Genomic DNA, 25,036 nt, shown 5'->3' on the forward strand with positions numbered 1-25,036 from the left:
TTACAAAGGTCCTGAGCCAGGACGAGACTAGAGCCAGACTTCACAAAAGCTAATGAGGATGCCATTCTGGCCAGGTGGCTCTGACCCTTAGAAACAGCTATGCCAAATGCTAGGCATTGGGATGTTGTAGGGAACTAGATAGGCTAGGTTTCCAGTTCTATTGGCTGCAGCCCACTTCAGGACAGCTATAGATTCATAACAAACTTATAAATAAGTATAAGTATGTCCCGTGGGAGGTCATCAATAGGTGGCCTGGTAATGTGCCAAGAACTTTGTTTTAGGTAAGGAGGTCAAAAAAGGCCTCTGAGAGGCAGAGTGGCCCTGAGCTACAGAGTTGAGTTCTCTTGCCCAGGTCCCCTTGCTAGCTTGGTGGATAGGCTAGGGAGAAAGGCATAAACTTCAGGGTGGCTCTCTCTATATACCCCTCACAGGTCCTCTGTGGTGCACACAGCCCACCTCCCAGCCATGCGTTCTCTCCTTCTGGCCTCCTTCTGCCTCTTGGCAGTGGCCCTGGCAGCCGAGGTGAAGAAACCTGTAGAGGCAGCAGCCCCTGGTACTGCAGAGAAGCTGAGTTCCAAGGCGACCACCCTGGCAGAGCGCAGCACAGGCCTGGCCTTTAGCCTGTATCAGGCTATGGCCAAAGACCAGGCGGTGGAGAACATCCTCCTGTCACCCTTGGTGGTGGCCTCATCCCTGGGTCTTGTGTCATTGGGAGGTAAAGCCACCACAGCATCGCAGGCAAAGGCTGTGCTAAGCGCCGAGAAGCTGCGGGATGAGGAGGTGCACACAGGGCTGGGTGAGCTCCTGCGCTCCCTCAGTAACTCTACTGCTCGCAATGTGACCTGGAAGCTGGGCAGCCGCCTGTATGGGCCCAGCTCCGTGAACTTCGCCGAAGACTTCGTGCATAGCAGTAAACAGCACTACAACTGCGAACACTCCAAAATCAACTTCCGAGACAAGCGCAGCGCCCTGCAGTCCATCAACGAGTGGGCCTCTCAGACCACTGACGGCAAGCTACCAGAGGTCACCAAGGATGTGGAGCGCACAGACGGGGCACTGCTTGTAAACGCCATGTTCTTTAAGCGTGAGTCTCAGGATTGGGGTGAGGGAGAGTGGGACCCTTTCCCAATCTCCTGAGCTTGATTTTCCTTATGCTAAATCCTTCGTTGCTTCTCATCTGAACATGATGACTACAACTGGCAGGGGCAAGGTGAAACTAGATCCAGTGCAGGAGCCAGGCAGGAATCTCTAGGATAGGACTGTACTTTGCCACATTAGGGCTCTTGCTTGTGCAAGTTGGAACATACAAGACTCACTAACCAGTTCTGCTTCAACAGAATGAATTAAGGAGCCATAGATGCAGGGTTAGACCCATCTCACAGTTAAGGAGACTGAGGTCCAGTTAGGAGGAAAAAGACCAGGACCAAGTGCATCTGAATTGACTGAAGGTCAGATCTGGGGTTCATGGTTTTGTGTGAGTATCTAGATATGGAGACTGACCTAAGAGCTTGCTGGCAGGTGAAGGTGACCCCTGGTTTACAAATAGGCCAGGCTAGGTAAGAAGTCTAGTTGTCATTAGTCTGTCTGGATTGGGCTGTAGGTCTGGTTGGGACTTGAACCACTGTCATGCATACACTTTTGGTTACCTTTCTGGCCACACAAAACATAAAGAAATTTTTTTTAGCTGACTACTTACTATTTTTATGTATATGTACCTGCATTTGTGTGCCATGACCATAGTGGAACTGCGAGTGATTGTGAGCCGCCTTGTGGGTGTGGGGAACCAAATCAAGGTCCTAACCACTGGGTCATCTACCTGGCCAGCCTTGAACTTGTGGAGAAGAATTAAGGGTGGCATTTGCTTATTCCTGCCTAAGGTACAGACCTCCCCTCAGTTACCCAGTAGGGAAGAAAGCCTGCCTCATCAAGTTTCCCAGACACTGACAGATGCCACCCAAACATGGGGACACGAGCTTCTTGCAGTGAGATCAGAGAGACCTGCTTGCTCAACAGGGAACATGTATTCAGTGGACTAAGGACTTACTACACTTGAGGGAGCAAAGAGCATGAGGCATGGATAGAGTCTAGGGTGCATAGTTGGGATGGCTGTGGGCTGGGGGACACAGCCCACTGACACCTTGTTCTGTTTCTTTGCCATAGCACACTGGGATGAGAAATTTCATCACAAGATGGTGGATAACCGTGGCTTCATGGTGACTCGCTCCTATACTGTAGGTGTTACAATGATGCACCGGACAGGTAGGCATTTGGCCAGACAGAAGTCAAGGTGTGGGGGATCACAAGATACCCAGAATCTGGTTTGTCCCTTACCCCCCAGTGTGCTCAGCATCCTCTGCTTTTGACGCAGGTCTCTACAACTACTATGATGATGAGAAGGAGAAGCTGCAGATCTTGGAGATGCCCCTGGCGCACAAGCTCTCCAGCCTCATCATCCTCATGCCCCACCATGTGGAGCCCCTTGAGCGCCTGGAGAAGTTGCTGACCAAAGAGCAGCTGAAGGCCTGGATGGGGAAGATGCAGAAGAAGGCTGTTGCCATCTCTCTGCCCAAGGGAGTGGTGGAGGTCACCCATGACCTGCAGGTGAGGGCTGGTGGGTAAGGGCTAGGGCAGGCTTCACATAATTGCTCAGCAGGTCCATCCTGCATCCACAGGACATCCAGGTAGTGCTGGGCTCTGCTAATGCTGGGGAGAAGTGGTCTCTGCCCTTGGGAGGATGGTGTGGGTAGCAGCTGAAAACAATTGAACAGCTCCTGGGTATTGTCCCTACACAGCTGCTGCCCATAACGGGCTGAGCCCTCTTAAGAAAATCCCTCACAGACATGCCTACAGGCCAATCTGGTCTTGGACAATTACTCTTTGATGGCTTTCCTCTCAGATAACTCGAGACTGTGTGAAGTTAACAAAGCTAATGAGAAAGATAAACAGATCCTAGTAGTATCCAGGGTCCTGAAGGGAACAGTGATTCAAAGTGTCTAGCACCATGCCTGGAACAAGGTGGTCATGGGGTGTCTGTCTCCTTTTGGAGAAGCCTCCGGGGTGGTGTAGATGGAGGATAAGGGTGTGAGAACCTGGAACATGTGACCTCACTTAGCACCTCTCCCACAGAAACATCTGGCTGGACTGGGCCTGACGGAGGCCATTGACAAGAACAAGGCAGATTTATCACGCATGTCTGGCAAGAAGGACCTGTACCTGGCCAGTGTGTTCCATGCCACTGCCTTTGAGTGGGACACGGATGGCAACCCCTTTGATCAAGACATCTACGGGCGTGAGGAGCTGCGAAGCCCCAAGCTGTTCTATGCTGACCACCCCTTCATCTTCCTGGTGCGAGATAATCAGAGCGGCTCGTTGCTGTTCATTGGGCGCCTGGTCCGGCCCAAGGGAGACAAGATGCGAGATGAGTTGTAGAGCCCCTGAGTGGGCATGGCATGGCAGGAAGTGGCCAAAGGTTCCTGAGACACATGGGTGCTATTGTGGGGGGAGGGGTACAACCTTGGATATTCCATGGGGTGGGGGGTTGGCAATGCAGATCAGAATTCCCGTATATCTGAGTGGACATTTCTAGATAAATTCCAGCCGTACTAGGATATGGGGCCCAGATACTCTGATGCCAAATTCAGGGGTGTCTCAGTCATCCTGCCCTGCCCTCCAAGTTGTAGATTCAATCTGCCTCAGTCAATCAGTGTTCATATTTATGGCCAAGTCCTTTCTTATCTGTGAGACAGTCGAGTTGTGGGCAGGGCAGCCCTCTTTGTCACCAGCCCCTCAGCCTTCCCCACTTCTCCTGCTCAGCTCCCAACTCCCTTTATCTACAAAACTAGGTGCTGCAGCCCCAGGACTGGCCACCCTTAAAATGACCCTTGCCCAGCAATGGGAGTTGGGAGACAGCATAGGAGGGTTCCCTGGAAAACCCTGCTCTAGAGCCACTACCTTGGGCATTGCAGGGGTGAACTTCTGTTTTTCTCCTTTTTTAGTTTTTCAAAGAGGGAAGGAAGGAGGAGGAGGGCAGGGAAGGGACATGAGCCTTTGTTGCTTTCAAAATGAGGACTTAATTTGTACAATTTTTTTGAATAAAACTTTTCCAATAAAATGTTACAGGAGCGTGGAAGTAGATTAAAGAGGGTTCCCATATCATTCTTTCCAAGAGACAAAGTCTGTGGTTTAAGCAAAACATATCTAGCTCTGGAATGCTGGCAGATAACTGACCTATGGCATATGGTCACTGTGTCTTGACTGGGGACTATGTTCTGATCTGCAGCCTTGGAAGAGTTGGGCCTCCAGTGCCTGATCATCAGAGCCCAGGTAGCCTGGTCCTACATTTGTCAGCCCTCTGGTCTCATTGCAAGTTGGTCTCAACCCAGGCTTCTTGCTTGGTCTGAGCTGTGCAGGGGAAGCTCATTGGACTCCTTTTCAGATCCCTCACACAATGAATTTGTGACACAGTGAGGGACCTGCAGCCCCCAGTCCTCATGTCTGCCTCCTGTGATCCTTAGGACTATGCCTCAGGACAGAGATGCGAGTACAGGACAGGACTCTAGCCAGAGAGGCAAAGGAAATTGGCATTAAGCCCCACCTCTGCTGGCTGTGACCTTGGGCAGCCCACTCCTTTCTCTATATTCCCTCTACTGTCAAGTCCACCTGGAGGGTTTTAGACCACAGATGGTCCCTTACCTTGGCCAGACAAGTCTACCAGGTGGAGATGTCGGAGGGCCTACCCTTTCTCAGCGCTGCCCTATCGAGTTTGAATAAAACTGTTTAGAATCCTGGACCTGACTTGCCCATGAAATGGACCTAGAAATGGAGGCTGGGGGTTAGTGAGCAGCATGCATGCTCAGCACTCACTGCATTCCAATGAAGCCTTGACACTGAGTGTCGCCTGCTCATCCAACACAACCGGCCCCATGCCTACTCCAGCTTCTCTGCCACACTTTCTCATTTCCCTGACCCACAGAAAAATGACACCATAAACAGCTGGTCAGGAAAGTGACCAATGGTGACCAGCCTTTGCTAAGATGCACCCTATAGTCCTCCTGCACCTATTTGACAGGCTGACAGGCCAACTACCCCCAGGCCTGGAAAGCAGAAGCCTGACTTGAGCTTATCTGAAAGAGACCTAGGCCTTTCACCTAGAGCTCCTAAAATGAAGGCATGACCAGCATCCTTCCCAGCCCTACGGTTGCTCCCAGATGCACACTGCAGCTCCTTCTTTGGACACAGGGTCCCGAGTCACTTGCCTGTACTCTGAAGGGAAATCTATGGTATCTGCAGGGATTAGAGGTCAAACCGTGTAATGTTAATTCCCAAAGTCCCAAAATACCACTGCGCACTCAGGTTGTTAGGGCCTAAGTCCAGGCCTGGTGAGCCCAGTGGAGCTCTGGATTCTTCTTGCAATTATGTCCCTCATTTCAGGGTATACAGTTGGAATTCCCAGGCTTGATTTCCACAGGAGCCTCCAGCCATGCCTGTGTAGTACATGTCATGGTGGAAAGGATTATCTGAAAGACCCCACCCCAAGTCTCCTCAGCAGCATAATAAGTCAGAAGGAAAGCTGTGATTTGGGGAAAATCATAGATACTGCCATCAGCAAAGACTGCAGGATGCAGGGGGTTATTTAAAGAAATTATTTGTTGTGTGTGTGTATATATGATGGATCTCTCTCTCTCTCTCTCTCTCTCTGTGTGTGTGTGTGTGTGTATGATGGATCTCTCTCTTTCTCTCTCTCTCTCTCTCTCTCTCTCTCTCTCTCTCTGTGTGTGTGTGTGTGTGTGTGTGTGTGTGTGTGTGTGTGTACAGGTACATATGCAGAGGTCAGAGGACAACTTTTGGCTTCCTACCTTTATGTGGGTTCCAGAGATCAAACTCAGGTCATCAGGCTTTTCAAGCCATTTACCTGATCATGGAACTCACCAGCCCTCAGGGTGGTTTCTGTCACACTAACTTTGCTCCTGTGTTTTTCTATATAGATAACACAGTTCTTGGTTCTGCTATGAACCTATTCTAACAGTGACTTTAGTCAGGCTATTCTAGGTAAGGTTTTTCTTTGTTGTTTTTTTGTTTGTTTGTTTCGAGACAGGGTTTCTCTGTGGCTTTGGAGGCTGTCCTAGAACTAGCTCTTGTAGACCAGGCTGGTCTCACAGAGATCCACCTGCCTCTATCTCTCGAGTGCTGGGATTAAAGGTGTGCATGCACCACCAACACCCGGCTTAGATAAGGTGTTTTCGTGAGAACATATGTTGTCACTTGATGTGAAACTAGCTGACAATTTCCCTCTTTCTCTATAAGGAGTTCATGATGAATTTTCTTCCTCTTGATAGGGATGACAGTACACCTTTCTCATCTTGTCTTGAAACCCATGAAGGCTTTCTGTTATGATTTATTGATGGGGATTTGGAGTCCTTCTCCATTCATCTCAGGACAGCATCCTGCCTACTACATCAGTTATGCCACAGTCCTAGTAAGTAGCAGGCCTTATAGATGGGTCAAAGAGACATAGATGTCCCTGAGAACAGAAAACAAGTTCCATGTGAAAGTAGACCTGTAACCCGAGTGAAGTTTCTGGTGTTCAGTAAACCGAACCATTCCAGGAAGGACCCTGCAAAGTACAAAACAGCTTGCTGGTCTTCCTGCCTTTTGTTGGTAGGAATGCTGCTACACAACCCTTGTTGGGCTTCTGTATATTTTAGAGGCAACACATCACATTTTGGTGTGCTGTCCTGATCTTTTTGTTGAGAATCCTGGAAGGTAGCCAACGGTCCAGCAAAGTGGAAGATGCCAGGTGTCTCGGGATGAAGGGCAGGCAGCACTGCCATATGGGCCAGTGACCCAAAAGACCTAAAGGTGATGGCAGCAAGTGGGGATGATGTGTGGACCCATGAAAGGAAGGTTCTAGGTGAGCAGTTGAGTGCTAGTCTCCCACCTGAGCTGAGAATGACTGGTGTGGGAAGCACCAAGAGATCAGGGAGTGAGTGGTGCCAGTCACACACTCTGCTCCTTCCCCAGGCATTCCTGGGTGTGTGTCCTCTGATTGCTAAATGGGACTTCAGCAAAGCATGCATTGGGTATGGAAACACTCGGTTTCTCCCCTCGGCTGTCTCTTGCTCAATGGACTCAAGTTTCTGTTTGCTCCACTCAAGAGAGCTGGGGATTTCCAAGGTTACCAATGATTGCTATTGTTGGTTAGTGGATACTGTAGAAAGCCTTATTTTAGGAATACGAAAATTTGTGAACATATATGAAAATAGAACAGTACAAAAAACTTCATGTACCTGTCAGACACCTCAGTTCACACTTTTGGAAGTATGTCCGTTTTGCTCCTTGAATATTTTATTTTTACTTGTATATATGGCATATGGCAATATTTTATTTTTACTTGTATATATGGCATGAATCTCTCTCTCTCTCTCTCTCTCTCTCTCTCTCTCTCTCTCTCTCTCCATGTGTGTGTGTGTGTGTGTGTGTGTGTGTGTGTGTGTGTGTGCCTACAGAAGCCAGGAGTCACAGCTCTGAGTTGGAGTCACAGGCAGTTGTGAGCTGCCTGACATGGATATGCGGATCTAAATACTGGTCCTCTGCAAGAGCAGCAAGTGTTTCTAATGGTGGATCCATCTGTCCAGCCCCCATTCAGTGTATGTTTTGAAACAGGTTCTGAAGAGAAACCACGGAGGAACACTGCTTGCTGACTCGTTTACAGACTTAAATGCAGCTGGCTTGCTCATATACAGCCCAGGGCCTCCTGCTCAGGGATGTGCTGCCTATAGTGGATTAGGCCCTCCCAAGACAACCTCTTACAGACATGACCTCAGGTCTATATCTGGTTTCAGTACTTCCTCAAGTGAGGTTTCCTCCTTCCAGGTGATTCTAGGTTTATATCAAGGTGACAATAAAAACTAGCCATCATGGATAGCAAGTACTATACTGACTATACTGGTTGAGCAATCTTCCCTGCTTGCTTTTTATTTTCCTCCCTCCCTCCCTCCCTCCTCCCTCCCTCCCTCCCTCCCTCCCTCCCTCCTCCCCCCTCCCTCCTTCCCTATCTTCCTTCCTGTGGAGCTAGTGATGAAACACAGGGCCCTGGGTATGCTAGGAAGAAGTATGCCCCTGATCTACATGCCCCAAGCCTCTTTCTACTTCTCATTTTGAATCAGGGTCTCAAAGTTGCCCAGGCTGCCCCTGAACTCACTCTGTAGCCAAGGCTGGCTTGAATATCGAATCCTCTGACTCAGCCTCCCAAGTAGCTGGGAGTACAGGCCTCTGTGCATGTTCAGTTTAAGATGAAATTTCTTACCCTCCAAGTGCCACACTGTAATCCATATGCTACATCAGCCCATAGCTTTCCTTTAGTGATTTGTGACTAAAACAAACACAGAAGGTGTTTCTTCAACAGTGCCCCTCTTCCTGTCCCTGTCCTTACCCACCCTCTTTGCTGGCAGGGCACCAGTAGCTCTTCTGGGAGGGGATATCTGTGAGAACATACAAGTTCTAGCAGGCTAAACTCGCAGAGAGGGTCCCCTCTCTTGGGCTGCAGGTGGGCTACACTTCACCAGGGCTGTGTACAGGGAACAGATCTGCACTTTACAGGTCTCAATACCTCTTCCACGCCTATGTTTCCCTAGCCTTGTCCTTCCCATCACCTTGTTCCCACATCCCAAGGCTTCATGGGAAGTCGGGGAGCCCCTTGAGCTAGAGAATGTGCACATGTGCACACCGTTTCACACAGACAGGGCAGCCCAGTGAACCCACCCATCTCGGGCCTGGGGTGGGGGTGGGGGTACATTTCCTAGTGGTGAGCCAGGATATGACCTGGGACCAGCTGTATGGGCCAAGTCATCGTCCAGAGCCTGGGCATCTTTGGGATAGAATTGCTTTGTCTCATTCAGCCAACTGTTCACCATGTCTGCATCTGATTTGCCCCTGGGCCAGCAGTAAGGAATCTCCCTTTCTCCAGACTTCTACCTTCCCTCCTCAGTGCATGCTGGGACTGAGGTAAGGTCTCTTATGAGGACTCTGTAGAACAGCAGTCACATTGGAAGGCTTCAGAACAGCTAGTTACTTCAGGAAAGAGCAGGACCGGGAATGAAGTCTGCATCTAAGGGACAAGAGACCGAGGTTCACTCTCTGCCTTCTGATGAAATGGAGGACTGGCTGTGTGTGTGTGTGTGTGTGTGTGTGTGTGTGTGTGTATGTCTGTGCATATACCTGTAAAAGTGTACACGCATGCATGTATGTAAGCATGTATGCATGCATGCATAGTCTGCTTGCTGCTCAGAGGCAGAGCCTCATCTTCATCCCTGCACTGGCAGTTGTCGGTTTTCTGATTTCTAGTCATTAAGACTTACAAAGTAGGAGACTGAGGTGGACTGTGGTGATATTTTGTTTATGATCCGACAAATAAATCTTGCCTGAAGATCAGAGTGCAAAGCTAACCACCCTAGTTAGCCATAGAGGTCAGGCAGTGGTGGTGCACACCTTTACTCCCAGCAGATGGATCTCTGGTTAGTTCAAGGCCACCCTGGGATACACAAAATTGATCCAGTCTAAAAGAGTAACAGAGCTCACACCAAAGTGATCTCAGCACTTGGGATCGCATGTCTTTAATCCCATCACTAAGGAGGTGGAGACAGGAGTGATATGGCTGGACGGAGAAAGGAATATAAGGCAAGAGAAGACAGGAGGAAGCTCAGATACAGTCTGAGGAGAATTTGTGCTACAGTGGACTGCTCTGGGCTTCCAGATCTGCCAGCCCTCAGAGCACACCTGTACTGACACTGAGCTCTCTTGTGACACTCAGTGTCTCCTTGTGGAGTTGTTCTCTTTACCTTAGGCCATGGTTCCTCATGACTCTGGGCCAGCCCTTCTCACCTTCAACCACACTTCTCTTCTGGTCTCTTAAATTGCCTCAGCATTACCCTAGGCTACTTCTTCTTCCATGCTGACATTCTGAGGAAGCTCTATTTCCTCTCGAGATCACCCTGGAGGAACCATCCTCTCCACATACAAAGCAGCAACACCCAAACCTGCCTCCAGTCAACCCCTCTGGTAGCCAGTGGCTTCCTAGACACGTGTGCCTGGCTTCCTGGAGGCCCTCAAGGAATGCTGCCAGAGAGGACAGTGTGCATGAGCAAGACCTGAACCTAAGAGGGCCATGTCCAGACAAGGGGCCTTTTCCTGTCTTCAGAGACCTCTCTAACTGCAAACTCTCATATAACCACAAGCTCTAGAACAGGAAACCCTAGTGCTGTATGAGTGGTAGAGGAACCAGCTCCCTCCAGCCTCCTGGGGGAGGCTTGCTAGGGAAACCAGGTCATTAGCACGGGTCTGTGATGGTCTCTCTGCAAGAAACCAGCTGGGTTGCTTTGAGAGGTGACTTACAACTTTGCTAGGGGTAGGTGTGGGTTTGGAAGGAAAGCTTTAGTGGGAAAACAGCCCCCTGCCCCAGTCCTCCCATCCTCTGGGGGCTTTATTTCTTTCTCTTCTTTTTTGCTCTTACTTAATTGTGGATGTGAATGAGGGTGTGTTTGTGCCAGGGACAAGTGTGTTGGAGATCACCTCAGGCATTGTCCCCCCCCACCTTTCACCTTGTTTGAGAAAGTATATTTTTGTTGTTTATTGCCGCATGTGCCCAACTAGCCCAGCCTGAGAGCTTCCAGCAATTCTCCTGCCTCTCTCCCCATCTCCCAGCAGGGGTGTGCTGGGGTTACAGATATGTGCATTACTATGTCCGGCTTTGGCTTTTACATTGGTGCTGGGGATCCGAACTTGGGTCATTAGGTTTGTGTGGCAAGAACTTTACCCACTGACCTATCTCCTCAGCCATGCTTAGATATGTTAAGACATTTAATATATTTAATGATTTTAAAGTATGTTTATTAAATATACGACATTTTATGGAAGAAAAAACACTACCACCACCATCACCACCTCACTCCTCACCCCCCTTCACCCTCCCTGCAGTCCTGGCTATATCCATGAATGCCTTGAGGCCAGTACCAGTGGAGGTATGGCAGGTCTTGTAGCTGACCAAGGCTGAGCTTCAGAGCGTATGGCTCCTTGCCTCACTTCTCCCCGACCCCATTTCTTCCTCACAGTCTGACTGTGGTTCTCGGTTCTCTGTCCTGTAACAATACTCTCCCAGCCATGGGACTGAGCACAAAACATTCTTGATGGTTGCAGGTATCTGCCAAGACCTACAGGTCCTTGGTCAAATCCTTATGCAAACTGGGTTCCTTTCATCCAAGGACAGCCAGAGGGGATGACCTGGCCCACAAGTCACACTGGTATAGCCCTTTCCTGGGCCTCCTGGACCTCCTGGACCTCCTGGGCCTCCTGGGCCTCCTGGGCCATCCAACACCCTTTTAGAATGCTGTGGCCATTTTCTCCAGGGTTCTTCCTGCCTCTGTCTACCAGTGTAAGACCTCCACCCCCACCCCGGAAGCTCAGGCCTCCAGAATCTTTTCCCAGGACTGCAGCCACCCCAATCACCATGAGGAGGCCGAAACTTGATGCAAACAGCAAGAGGCTTTAATGAAAGGTGGACGTTTGTACAAATGGGCTCTCCCAGCATGCAGGCTAGAGAGCAGCCTTGTCCCCCAGGCACAGGCGTTTTTAAAGGCAAAAACCATAAGCTTAGGGAGGGGCCTCGACTCTCTGTCCATTGAACCCAGGAGTCATGAGTTCCTAGGAGGCCCTTTGTCTTGAGGGGAGGCCTGGGAATCAGATAGCCTCCTGACCCCACCAGTTGTAAATCCTGCAGACCTCAGGATGTGCTAACTAATGGTAGCTATCTATCTCTTTGTTTCACGGGACCCTTAATTGTTAATTATTGATACATTGGCCAGTGGGGCAATCTGTTTCCTTCATGAGCCCCACGGGGAGGGTGGCCATCTGGGAATTCTTGGTACCCAGTTATCTTATGGCCTTGTAAGGGAGTAATTGCTGGTGGCTGGTAAATTCCAGGCACTAAGTCATAGTAGTAGCCTTGGTCAGTTTCTGGGCTATATTTCTTTGCTAATTTTTAAGTCTTTCACCAGGTATGTTTCTGCATTGTGCTCTTGAAGCCAGGAGTTAGCTTGAGCCTCATCTCAGTTTACATTTTATCATTACAAGACTAGAGTCATTTTACTAGGTGAAAGACACCTGGAATCTCAGTATTTGGGGGGCTGAGGCAGAAGGAGTCCTCAAAACTACAGAGACCCTGTCTCAAAACAGACAGACAAACAACAAATGAGCCCCCAAACCTGTATAGTGACAACAAAAGTTGATTGATATTCCTTAGAGCGGAGATCTCACTGCTTGTGTGAAAGGCAGGGAACTTGGAGCACTTAAAAATTTAAATTTATTAACATCAACAACAACAAAAGCCAGGTGGTGGCAGTACACCAGAAGGTAACACTTGGGAGGCAGAGGTAGGGGGATCTCTGAGTTTGAGGCCAGCCTGGTCTACAGAGTGAGTTCTAGGACAGGCAGGTCTACAAAGAGAAACACCTTCTCAAAAAATAAAAATAAAAAACAAAAACACCTATTTTGTCTGAGCACAGTGGGACGCACATGTCTACAATTCAAGCACTTGGAAGACAGGGGCAGAAGGATCCTGAGTTCAAGGCCAGCCCTTGTTTCACAGAAAAGACCTCACTATGTAGTCTAGGCTGAACTTTAGGCCCTGGCTCAAGCCATCTTTCTGCTTCAGCCTCTTGAGTAGCTGGGACCACAGGCTTGTACCACTGTACAGCTAAGGTACTATTTATAAACTCCATATTCAACTGTTATGGATACAGAATAAGTATCAGCAGCCATTAGCTTTGAGCTTCATTAGAGAGTCCTGAGATTCATGAGCAAGAGGCGTGGGGCCTGGATTGGATGAGCTTTACCACTGATCCCATGACCAACAACAATCACCCCCTAATTTCCCCAGTTCAGTTGAATGCTTGCTTCTGTTTCATCTGTGGGCTTCAGCTCTGACCCATCCAGAGCTCAGCCTGCTGGGATTTGCTTCTTGTGGGCTTTCAAGACTCAGATCCTTGCATCATTTTGCCACCTTTGGTGGTGGCCTCTGCCCTCAGTCTCTCAGCATCACTTACGGTTGTGCAGCTATTTCTTGGGAATTGAAACATCTCCTCCTGGAGGGAGGCTGTAAGACTCAGAAAGTGAATAGAATTTAAAAGTCTCAGGAACCTTTTGAAACATACAAGATTCACAAGGCCCTTACTCAAGGCTATATAAGTAAGGATCAGGAAACTCCTGAAACATACAAGATTCACAAGGCCCTGCCCCAAGGCTATGTAAGTAAGGATCTCTGGAGCTGGAAGAGTCTCCAGCAAGTCATGCAAAGATCTCCAGGGATACAGTTTTTATGTTTTTGTTTTTTCTTTTTTTTTCAAGACAGGGTTTCTCTGTAATTTTAGAGACTGTCCTGGAACTCTCTTTGAAGACCAGGCTGGCCTCATAGAGATCCACCTGCCTCTGCCTCCTGAGTGCTGGGATTAAAGGCATGTGCCATCACCGTGTGGCTCCCGGGGATACAGTTTTAATGAATCTTGGGTTTATCAGTGAAGCAATGGCCTTTGAGCCAGACATGCTTCTCCTGTAGGTAACCCCTCACCCACAGTTCTGTTAGGGAGCCCAATAAAATCACTGGTCATTAAACTAGATGTGTGGGATCATCTCCTTGTTCTGTCCCATTAGGGGCATATGGATATGTCCATCTGTCCAGGGAAAACCACCCAGCACCTATCTACCCCTAGGTCATGATGACAAGTCCTAAACATTGGGTGTTTCTGACTGCACAGACTGATTCACCCTCCAGTGAGCATGGCACGCACTCCAACGTCACAGAGGCAGAGAAAGACACTGCTGAGCCAGAAGGACCGGTTTTATTTGATTCCTGCAAGACTATACAGCACAGTTTCATGCAGATTAAATATATGTCTTTGCCTCCCCAGGAGGGAAGCACTTCCATTGCCAGCTCCTTCATGGCATTTCAGGGGAATCAAGGGGATCCCTCAATATATTCTGCATGGGGAACTGTTGGGATCATGACTGGGGGTGAAGGTGAGACTGTGGACAATTGAGGGCCTCTGGGAGCTTGAGTCTTCAGAGGGTCAGGGGCTGTAGGACCTTGGTCCTTTGTTGGGGCTGGCACCGGGGGATCCTGACCTTTCAGAGGTACTGGGATTATAGGGTCTTGATTCTTTACAGGTCCAAGGACCACTGGGCTTTGATTCTTTGGAGGCTCTGGGACCATGGGACCTTGATCCTTGGCTAGTGCTGGGATAATGGGGTCTTGGCTCTTCACTGGCTCAGGGATCACTGGACCTTGGTTCTTCACAGGTGCTACAAACACAGAATCATAACCCTTCATCTGTCTGGGGACCACTGTATCTGTACCTGTATCTTTGACTGGCTCTGGGTATGCTAAGCCTTGATTCTTCATGGACTCAGGGGCCACAGGAGCTTCACTCTTCAAAGGTGCCATGACTGTGGCATTCTGGTCCTTCTTACGCTCAGGGACCACAGGAGCTCCATCTTTCCCAGGTTCAGGGCCCACAGGACCTGGGTCCTTCAAGGGTGCTGGTGCTGGGGGACTTCGATCCTCAACTCTTGCTGGGACCACATGACTCTGGTTCTTTAGAGGTTCCGGCAGCAAAGGGCTGTGGGCTTTGGCTGGTGCTAGGATGACAGAATCTTTATTCTTTAAAGGCTCAGATGCCATGTGGTCTTGATCCTTGGCTGGTGCTGGGGCCATTGGGCCTAGATCCTTCACGGGCCCTGGGAATACAGCACCTTGGTCTTTTGGAGGGCCTGGGGGTGTAGGGCTTTGGTCCTTTAAGGACCCTGGGACCACAGGGACTTGATCCTTTGGCAGTTCTGGCACCATGGGGCCTGGGTCCTTTGGAGGCTCTTGGACCACAGGACCTTGGCCTTTCGGAAGCCCTGGGACTCCGGGGCTTTGATCCTTGTGTGGCTCTTTGGCTACAGGACCTTGATTCTTTTGTGCATCACTGGTGGGTTGGACCCGGCTCCTGCAAAGGAGAGAGAGGTGGTCACTGAGGGCCAAGTATCGGCCAGGGAAAGGACAGAACACAGATTGCCTGATGAGACTTGGCCTCATAGGGCCTGGGCAGGGTAGTTCTTAGTGGAGGAGCTAAGATGGAAATTGGATTTCTGCATCAGTAGGGAGTGCAGGGTGGGAACAGAACAGCCCAGGGAATCAGTCATTCGATGTGTTTGCCAATTGATTATAACCTGCAAGTGACAAAGGGCACAGTGCCTGGGAGACAGCAGCAGCGATGTCCCTGGATTTGAACCATCCAGTGGGCACCCCAGCAGCCCACCCAGCCCACACTCCATTCAGCCCTACTTTTCCTATATTGCCAGGTCGTCCTTGAAGCCCCACCTTAACTATCTACTCAATGCTGGTGGAGACCCAACTGCTCGTCGTTTTTCTAGTCCCTTCCAAGGTTCTTTTACTCCCCTGGCTCTATCAAGGGATGGCTACTGGCAAGGACAAGGGGAGTATGGCATATCAGCAAAGGGGTGGTAGGAATGTCTTTCTTACCCCTCCCCACACACAAGAGAAAGAGTATTTCTTTATTCACGTTTAGAATGACCCATACATGGAAATAATAAAAAGTGAATTATTTTAAATATGATCGCTCTTCAGTTCTCTGTATACAGTGTACCCCATATTGCTTGTGCTGCTCCCCACACCAGCCTTTGGTAGACAACTAACTGGGGCTCCCCACTTCAGGCCCTGGTACCCTTTCTCTATCCACACTTCCACTCCCTCCTCAGAGTCTTGCACTCACTTGTTCCAAGGCTCCTGGGTTTATTCCTCAAATTCAAGTGCCCAAACCCCTCTCTAGAGCCTTCATGGGATACTTGCTCTGTGTGGCAAACTGCAGCCACCTACCCCATCCCTTAGTCCACCCTCATTGCAGAGAGCATGCACAAACACTGCCACCTGAGGGCAAGCATCGCCAACTCAGACCTGGACGTTCTAGAGCCTTCTGGTCTACAGTGGACACACCTTTCTTGTAGGTCAGGCTGGAAGACGCCACCTCAGAGTGGCATTCCTCTGCCATTGTCACAAACCCTTGCACACCTAGGCACATCCCACCTTCTAAATCACATCTTTCTACATCTCATGCTGGCAACCCAGAAGCTCTGTGAAACACATGGGCATGAGACACACAGCAAGGGTTTGACCACCCTGCTAGTTCAATCCAGAAGCTGAGCTCTGGAGACAAGTGATGAGGAGGTGAGGTAACTGCAGGAACCAGATCCTAGATCTTTCTGCTTTGAACTTCTGCCTCCTGCCTTTTCCACCCAAATGTTAGCATCACAGGTGGGTTGCCACCATGCTGTCTTCTGTTTTGTTTTTATGCCTTTTGAGAATTGAACTTCACAAGTACTCTATTCCCTGATATATTCCTGGCCCTTCCCTACCTCAGGATATTTTCTCGGCTCATTATGATTTAACCCTATGGGCCTCAGGCTTGTCACCTAGGCATTGTTTGTAAAGACATTAACTCACAAATATGTAGTGATTGGCAGGCAGGGACACAGAGCATTTTGTACCTTGGTCAGCATTAGGCAGTAGTATGATTATCTGTCTAATTGGAATGAAAACTCCATATATTCGTCTTATTTTTATTTCTCAGTGCCCACTTATCTAAAAGCTCTTTACTGTGTTTAGCATCTCAAGTTACCTGGGGATTGCTGTCTCTCAGCAGATTGCACAGTGATGATGATGTAAATAGCCTGCCTATCTTGTCCCTATTGCTGTCATTGAACAATACAGTGGCAAGACAAGGCCAGCGCAGCCTTCTGGCTTAAGGCCACATGGAGCCTAACTGTCCTGGCCAGGCTGTCACTATAGAAGCAAGAGTGTCAACAGAGTCAGGCAAGGCTGTGAGAGGTGTGCAGAATCCAAACATGGCACTAACACCCCTCCAGTGTCAAAGAGGAAACGTAAAAGCTGAACTTAGAAGGGTGTCCAGGCCAGACTTCATCTCAGGGCCACAGCTGCAGCCCCTATCCCATCGACAGGGCACTGGCGCCCTCTGCCGACACGAAGTTCACACACAAGGGCAGCCCTTGTGTGTGGGTTAGGACATGGTGCTTGCAGCCTCTGCTCTAAGCTTACTGAACATAATTCTCAGTCATGTTTCATCAATACAGATCTCACCCCATACTGATCTGTCAGTAAACTTTTTACCTTAGTAGTTAAATCTCTTTAATCATGAGCTTTAGGATTAAGATTAGAAGTGGTAGCCAGCAAGATAGCCTGCCTCCAAGTGTGACTCCCTTCCTTCCCCAGAAGCCACATATCAGAAGGGAAGAACCAGCTTCCACAAGTTTCCTCTGACGTACACACGTGTGCTATGGCACACATGCACGCATTCGTCCATATACACACCCGCATAAATAATGTAAGTATAACTTTTTTTAAAAAAAGATTAGTAAAAAGGGCTGGAATGGTGGCTCACTGGTTAAGAGTACTTGCTGTTCTTCCAGAGGATCTGAGTTCAGTTCCCAGCACCCACTTGGTGGTTCACAACTGTCTGTAACTCTAGTTCTAGGGGTCTGAAACCGCTTGTGATTTCTGTAGACTCCTGCATGCACATGACACACACACACACACACACACACACACACACACACATTAAAAAGGATTAGAAATGAGTTAAATAAACCCCAACATGCCTCTTTTTTCCTTTCTTTCTTCCTTCCTTCCTTCCTTCCTTCCTTCCTTCCTTCCTTCCTTCCTTTCCTTTCCTTTTTTGTTATTAGCTCTAGGAAAAGTCTGTGTGATTTAATTCAGAAGTTCAAGGTACTTTGGTGAATTAGACCATCTGAATTAGCTTATTATTCCAATATAAAGCATGTAATGGAATAACTAAGTTATATTTATAAATTTATTTAATTTTCCTTATGTAATTTTTGCAAACACAATCAAGACATGAACAAATAATTCTGAATTTTTTTCTGGGGAGTTGGGGTTGTCATTCAGTTGGTAGAATGCCTGGCATGCACAAAGCCTGGCTTCTAGCCAAACACTGTATAAACTAGACATGGAGGCCCAGGCCTATAACCTCAGCACTTGGGAAGAGGTGGCAGACTATAATAAAAGTTGGAGGCTAGCCTGGGCTACATGAAACCTTATCTCAAAACACAAACCACCTTCCAGCTTGTGACACTTGTAAGGAAAATCCAAACATGTGTCTCTGATATTTTATCAGACGTAAATCTGTGATGGAAAGTGGCTCTGGGGGATGAGTCATCCTGTCACCCTGTAGGAAGGTGAGCAACACTGGTTCTTCCGGATACACAGCCCTAACAGCAAGATGCTAAGTTTTCTTCTCATTGGCCAAAGGCAAAAGTAAACTTTTGTGTTGTACCCTCAACACATCTGTTGAGTGCACACAAGAATAAGCAGATTATGCTGTGTGAGGTGGCACACACCTTTAATTCCAGGACTTGGAAGGCTGAGGCAGGTGGATCTCTGTGAGTTTGAGGCCAATTTGTTTAACAATCAGAGCTTTACAGTGAGACCCTGCCTCAAATAAATAAGTAAAAATAAAAACAAGTGGATATACTTGTTTAAACTTTGTTGATTGGCTGCCACTCCCAGTGTCTGGTGTCCTTCAAGATGAAATAGAGATAAGGGTATCCCAGGGTGTCTGCTGGCTTATACTGGGAGAAGTTTCTGATTCGGGCCTGACCCCACCAACAACACATTGTTTTTAAGCCAGCCATTTGTTAAATGAGACATGCCATTTAAAGCTAAAGAACCTGAGATAATTTTACAAAGTTCGTAACCAGCAAAGGAACATTTATAACCTATCAAGCTGCCAAATTCTTGCACATAACTTACTTATGATTTGGTATGAGTTACTTAGGATTGAAACATACATCTTCTTTAAAGAGGCTGTTACTTTTTGCTGGATATTTGGTTTTTCTTACTTTTATAGATTAGGCATTGTTTTTGAAAATCAGGTTGATTTTGACAGGGTTTCCCATGAGCAGAACCTCCCTCATGGGTATCGTGAGCCCTCACTATGTCTAGGCAGTTACCAAGTGGCTTCACCATCTCTGCCAGCCTTCCCCTGTGGCATGTGCCCACCACCTGTAGGACAGCTGGGGTTATCCTCACAGTGCTGTTTGCAAGGGGCAAAAGGGCCCCTCCAGTGGAAGCTGGGAGGTGATGGGCTAGCAGAGTGGGTTAAGTCCCTCTGGGCCACAATGTGGCTCCTCCCCTTGGGTATGGATAGTCTATTCAACTGAATCTGCCACCCTGGGCTAGCTACACATCTTCCAAGATATGGTTCTTCTACCTCCCAGCCTGGGGGCCCCACAGCGCAAACCTCCGGAAGTGAGACAGACAGAGGCTGGCCTGATCTTCCCTTCTGTGCTGTTTATTGCCTGAAAGGTCTTGGACAATTACTGAGCCACATGGGCCTCGGTTTCCTCACCTGTAAAATGGGATGCCAGTTATCAGGGACTGCCATGGCAGAAAAACAGAGGACCGCTATTGGGGAGCTGAACTGTGTTTGTGAAGTGCTTGGGTAAATGACACAGACACACCCATCCCTGGGGGATTTGGAATAACAGTTTATCTCCTTCAACTCCCATGAATCCCTGGGGAAAGGTGAGCCTTCCTGTAACCTTTGTCCTTGTCCTGTCCTCTCATGCCCATTAGAGCCTCCTGGATGCTGCTTGTCTGTGGTTTCTGCTTCCTGGTTTCTCCTCCACATACTCCCTTCTGCCTGTCCCTGCAGACTGGCTGGGTGAGCTAAGCTTTCTCTCATGATCTCTGTTCACATCTCACATGCACAGCACTTGCCCTCACTCACAGATAGCTCTCATTAGAACTCAGTGCCCCGAGGGTGGGCATGTGCCTGAAGGAGATCCAGTGCCCAGCATAGCACCTGGGATGGAGAGGGCCGAGTGGGAAGGCTTATAGATACTGGTCCCAATACCTGGCTCACTCTGTGCTCATGGTCCCAGCAGAGTCAAGCCTGGCCTCCTCACACCCCTCCTCACACATTCCTCCTTCTTTCCATCAGGTCCCATCCATCTCAGGTCCTCTCATCTACACCCCCCCCCCCGCCACGACAGCACTGGCCCAAGCCCTAGCATACCCCCTTCCCCGTCTTTTCTTGTCCTCCAGTGTATGCTCCATATTGAGATGAGACTCCCCCAGGAAAGCAGGTCCAATCCCGCCCCTTTCCTGCTTTCACCCCTCCAAGGACTTCTCCCTGCCCTGGGAATAGGAAGCAAGGTCTGCCAGCAAGCAGGGCAGCTGTGCACTCCCTCTCCTGCCCATGTGCCCCAATCCTTCCCATTTTCCAGCTTCTGTCTGTCTTCAGCACCCTCTCCACAATATTCCTTCCCTCTTCATATGAATAATACCCACTCATCCTGCACCCATTTCTCAGCTCACTGCAGCTGCCCTGGGGAATGTGTCCTGACCTAGTCATGGCCACAGGGGCCTGGCAGCTCTCTCCATCCTTTTTCTTAGTCAATTACTGTATGCTCTCTTGAGCTGACGTTTCCCATGCTATCTGGACGTGTCCAGAGGGTGGGGACCAGGTCTATTTTGCTCACAATTGTATTGTCTACATCTTAAACAGCATCTCACCCATGGAAAGGGTCAAGCTAGAGGGCTGCTTCTTTATCCAGTGAATGGATGAACAAGAATCTTTTCTGGGCTCTCCTATTTCAAATTAATGTTTTCAAGGCTGTGTGAGACATTGAGTCTCAAACACTTTACTCTCTACCTCTTGTTTCCATGGAGACAGTCAGTGCCTCCAGAGTACAGTGACACTGGATCCATTCTCTCCCAGAATCTGGAAGTGGGTGTGGTCATGGGTGCCCGTAATACCAGCACTTAGGAGGCTGAGGTAGGAGGGTTGCTGTCAGTTCAAAGCCATATGAGGATACATACTAGGCCAGCTTGGGTCACAGAGTGAAATTTTGTCTCAAAAAACAAACAAACCCAAACCACTTCACCAACAAAACAAATTCTCTCTCTCTGTCTCTGTCTCTGTCTCTCTGTCTCTGTCTCTCTCTCACACACACACACACAAACACCAAAAAACAGAATGTAGAAGTTAGGCTACTGAGTCCTGCCCTGGACTGCACTAGCTGCCACTGGTTCTTGCCTCCCTCCCTCCCTTCCTTCACAAGTCTAATTCTCCTTCTTCCTACTGGTACAATATCTCCTGTTGTACCAGTGGTGGGTCAATATGCCTGGTTGCAGAGTCCTGTCCAGGAAAAGCACAGAGGGAGAAAAAGACCCTTATTAACTATGCAACAGCTATGCGACAGGCTATGTCAACCCTACACTGCTTCACATAATGCAAAAAATACACTCGCAGAGGGAAACGTGCAAGGGCTGGCTCAAGGCCAGAAGAGCTGAGCTTGAATGCTGACCCAGCTCCTCACTAGCCCTGGGCTGACACCAGGGACTGACATCATGGGCACACTATTCTATAAACCCTGATCTCTTAATCTATAAAAGGGGATGGATTGGCTGGTAAACTGCTCACAAAGTGACTCCTGGAACACAGGTTGTGTTTGATGAATGGCAGCCCAAAGAGAGACTTCTTTGTCTGGTGAGGATAGACAAGCAGTTCCTCCCATGGCCTTGCAAATAATGGACAGAAAGCTGGGCTCAAAAATATGATCCTTTTAGCACCTTGGTGAGTGGGTAGAATTGGTCACAGAGTTGGAACAAAGGACTTAAAGAGCAGGGGCCAGGCCAACAATGCCATAGCACCATGTAGCTGGTGGGCAGCAGACAGGCTGACACCATAGCTTTTCCCTTTCACTGCCTACTTTCAGGGCCCCACACACATGCTCACGTTTCCCGGATACAATAGTTACAAATTCAGAGATGGGAAATGCAGCCCACAGGGGCATTGCCAAGGAAACTATCTTTGGAAGGCTCATTATTCTCAGGAAGGATCCATGGAGATGAGGAGGGCTCTCCTACTCTGCCAGGACACGATGGGAGCCCCTACTTTGGTAATCACCATGTTGTTTGGTAATTGTCTGACTCTCCCTCTAGACTGTGGGCTATGTTATGTTCATCTTCATTTCAGCATATCTAGCAGAGTGTCTGGCAGACATGGTAGAACAACAATAGCCTTTTCTCTTTGTTCTCTGTTTTTTTTTTCTCTTTTATCCACTCACTGGACAAACTCTATGGAGTGTTCACTCTATTAGCCCTGTGTCAGGAGTGCAGAAGTGAGACCCAGGCTGCGCCTAGAACAGCCCCAGACACATACTCGGAACACGATGTTACCACCAGTAAACAGGAACCATACCATCCCTGCCTGGCCCTCACCCTGATTGGCCTGCATCTCTTCAAACAGACTCAACATACTCTCTCGGATCAAGAACATGGCTTTGCTGGAAAGCCTTCCTTCTCTGCTCCATGAAAGCATCACCCTACATAAGCAGACGAAAGGTACCTGGGGCCGTTAGGCCTCCCAACTCTCTGCTGGCATCTTCCTGACTCTAGCTGCCTTTAGTGCCCTGGCATGGGTCCATATTCCCTGGTGATACAAGCCACACCTTGGCATCTCAGTGGTTAGACCTGGACAGCAACTTGTGTTTAACACTTGGAGTCATCGTCCCTGAACCACCATATTCCCCACCCCAGAAGAGACAGCAGTTGTGTCCTTCCCCCGGCTTCTCTGAGTAGCATACGCCCCACAGACAAGAGCTCAGTTGCCCTCACCCTCCAGACTACTATCCTTTATGGGACTCAGTCAGCTCCCATCACTCAGATCCAGAGCTCAGAAATGAAAGCTAGGCTGCAGACACGGCCTCCAAACAGAACACAACTCCTTAGCTCTGGTGTCACCCCTACCAAGCAGCTTTCTTGCTCTCCTTGCCTGCCTGACCAGCAGATCCTCCTCAGGGATGAAGATGAAGATTCAGGTGAAACTGTCTAGATTCCCACTCCATGCCCTCAGTCCTCCGCAGCTGGCCCTCCCATCTAGCTATGGCTGTCTCTAGAGTGGGCCCTCTAAGGGTGTGGGTGATATTGCTGTTCCCCTCCCTCCCTGCTTTCTCTCCTTTCTTCCCTTCCTCTAACATTTCACACATGACTACTGAGTATGTGGCTACTGAATGTAGTTGGGAACCATGGAGCTCTGGCACAGGCTGGCACTCAGTAGAGCTGGCATCCTAAATGAGCAGCTGAAATCTAACTTGCACAAATCAAATTCTAATGACCACATGTACACATATTTTCCTAGCTATGCTTGCCTCAGGATCTCTGGTCCTCTTCAACCCTGGTCTCTCAGTTTAAGAGAATCTTCGGTATGATACAGCCTTTTGTTTTCAAATGCAGAAGCCCACAGCTTGGGATTGTTCTAGCTTGTATTTTCAGAAGAAGAAAGGGGGCTCAGAAGTGAAGTATAAGTTGCCTAGTGTTCCACAGACAGTACAAGCAATACCAGGACTCCATGGAGGAGCTCACTCCTCTCTTCACATATAGAGACCCAAATACATCTACAGCCTCACAACCAAGTTTGCTTGTACTGCTGCTGGTTAGGCCTGGCTGGAGCTGATGACCACTGCAGGTCTCAGCTCTGAGCTCCCAACCGAATCTCCTGAGAGTGCATCTTCTAAAACAGATCCTAGGAAGTGCCGGCTCAGTGTCCGCTTTCCCTAGCCCTTCCTGAATCGACCACGCCAGACAGTGCCATCCCCAAGTTTACCTCCAGAGAAAATAGCTCCAGGAAGCAGTAGCTTCCTGGCCCAAGGGCTAGCCCCATTGAGCACCATAAGCCCTACCTGAAGCACAGTAGCAGTGGGGACACCAGCCGGGCAGAGTCCACCCAGCTGGTGGCTCAACACATGGAGGAGCAGTTGGAATCACAGGTAGGAAGGGAGATGTTGCATCCACAAGGCTTACTCTCAGGTGAGTGTGCCTCCCTCAATTTGGCTGAGAATCCATGGCCTCCATGTGGAAGGCCATTGTAGTCACTGAGAAGGGGACTGGGGAAGGTTGTTTACAGGAGGTTGCAGGTATTCTGATAGCAGGAATCTTAGCTGCATCCCAAGGCTGCACCAAGAATGAGCTGTAGCATCAACCACTGGCTTCAAAACCAGGCTCACACTCACAAGTTGTGTGACTTTGTCACTTAATCACTGAGGTTTGATTTCTTTATCTGTAAAGAACCTTATTGTGGGAACAAGTGGTGTAAAAGCCAAACCAGTGTTTGTTCCTGTTCCTTTCCTATGGGCTGGGTCAGCTCTGCAACATACAAAAGCCAGACACAATCCGGGGCCAGATTCCTGGCTCCCAGGACCCTCTAGAGTTCTGGGCCTTCTTCTCTCCACATGAACTTGAGTTTCTGAAGTTGAGTTAGGCTAAAAGGTTAAGTGGCCCTATAATGTATTTATTGATTTATTTAGGAATCATTAAACATCTTTGCTAGATTTGACCTTCTGAGAATGAAATAAATCCCCAGTTGTATAAAAGAAGTATTGTAAAAAGCATCTTTGGTTGTGTTAACTCTAAGAGGGCAAAGTCAAGGGTAGAACTGATTCTCCAAATGGGTTGCTAAGAACCTGATAATCCTGCTAATGACACTTTAAAAAATATAATGCATAGGACCCAGGCACAGGACAAAAAATGGCTCAGCTCTCATCTAACTCTGGGCTCCTGGGAATTTACAAATCGATCTTTTGGGGTTCCCCGCCCCAGTGTAAAACAAAGGATAAAATCTTCAGCAATTAATCAAGGTCGGTTCTGGGTGTTTATAGAGGAGCAATATAAAAGAACTTATAATTTCAAGACTGAAATCTGCATGGGTGGTTTATAGAGACACTCAGAGAGGAGGGTGCCCGTGAAGGGCTGGGATCATGAGAGCCATCCTAGATGGTCTGGATCTCAGTCCTGCTGTCGAGAAAGTGACTTTCCCTCAAGTGGCTGCAGCTACCACACTGTTGTAATTCAAGGGGGTGAGAGGAAAGCGGTGCACAGGAAAGCAATGGG

The 25,036-nt window shown here is 48.8% G+C and overlaps 2 protein-coding genes across 4 annotated transcripts in view; one reads left to right on the forward strand and one right to left on the reverse strand.

Annotated features, from left to right (window-relative positions):
* Positions 1 to 465: 465 nt before the first annotated feature.
* Serpinh1 (serpin family H member 1) lies at positions 466 to 3,429 on the forward strand. Its single transcript, NM_001246760.1, is given in 4 exon segments — positions 466 to 1,084; positions 2,161 to 2,259; positions 2,369 to 2,601; positions 3,127 to 3,429. Coding segments are annotated over 4 exon segments (1,254 nt in total).
* A 10,438-nt stretch (positions 3,430 to 13,867) lies between these two features.
* Map6 (microtubule associated protein 6) overlaps positions 13,868 to 25,036 on the reverse strand; it is a 71,053-nt gene continuing 59,884 nt past the window's right edge. The window contains exon 4 of one of the 3 annotated variants that reach the window (XM_027407746.2): positions 13,868 to 15,035. In XM_027407746.2, the coding sequence (XP_027263547.1) occupies positions 14,003 to 15,035 (1,033 nt within the window). In that variant the 3' untranslated portion in view covers positions 13,868 to 14,002. The remainder of the gene's footprint in view (positions 15,036 to 25,036) is intronic. The other 2 variants (XM_027407748.2, XR_004769120.1) reach the window with 2 other exon arrangements.

The sequence above is a fragment of the Cricetulus griseus genome, chromosome 3 (genome assembly GCF_003668045.3).
Source record: "Cricetulus griseus strain 17A/GY chromosome 3, alternate assembly CriGri-PICRH-1.0, whole genome shotgun sequence".
Taxonomy (NCBI): domain Eukaryota; kingdom Metazoa; phylum Chordata; class Mammalia; order Rodentia; family Cricetidae; genus Cricetulus; species Cricetulus griseus.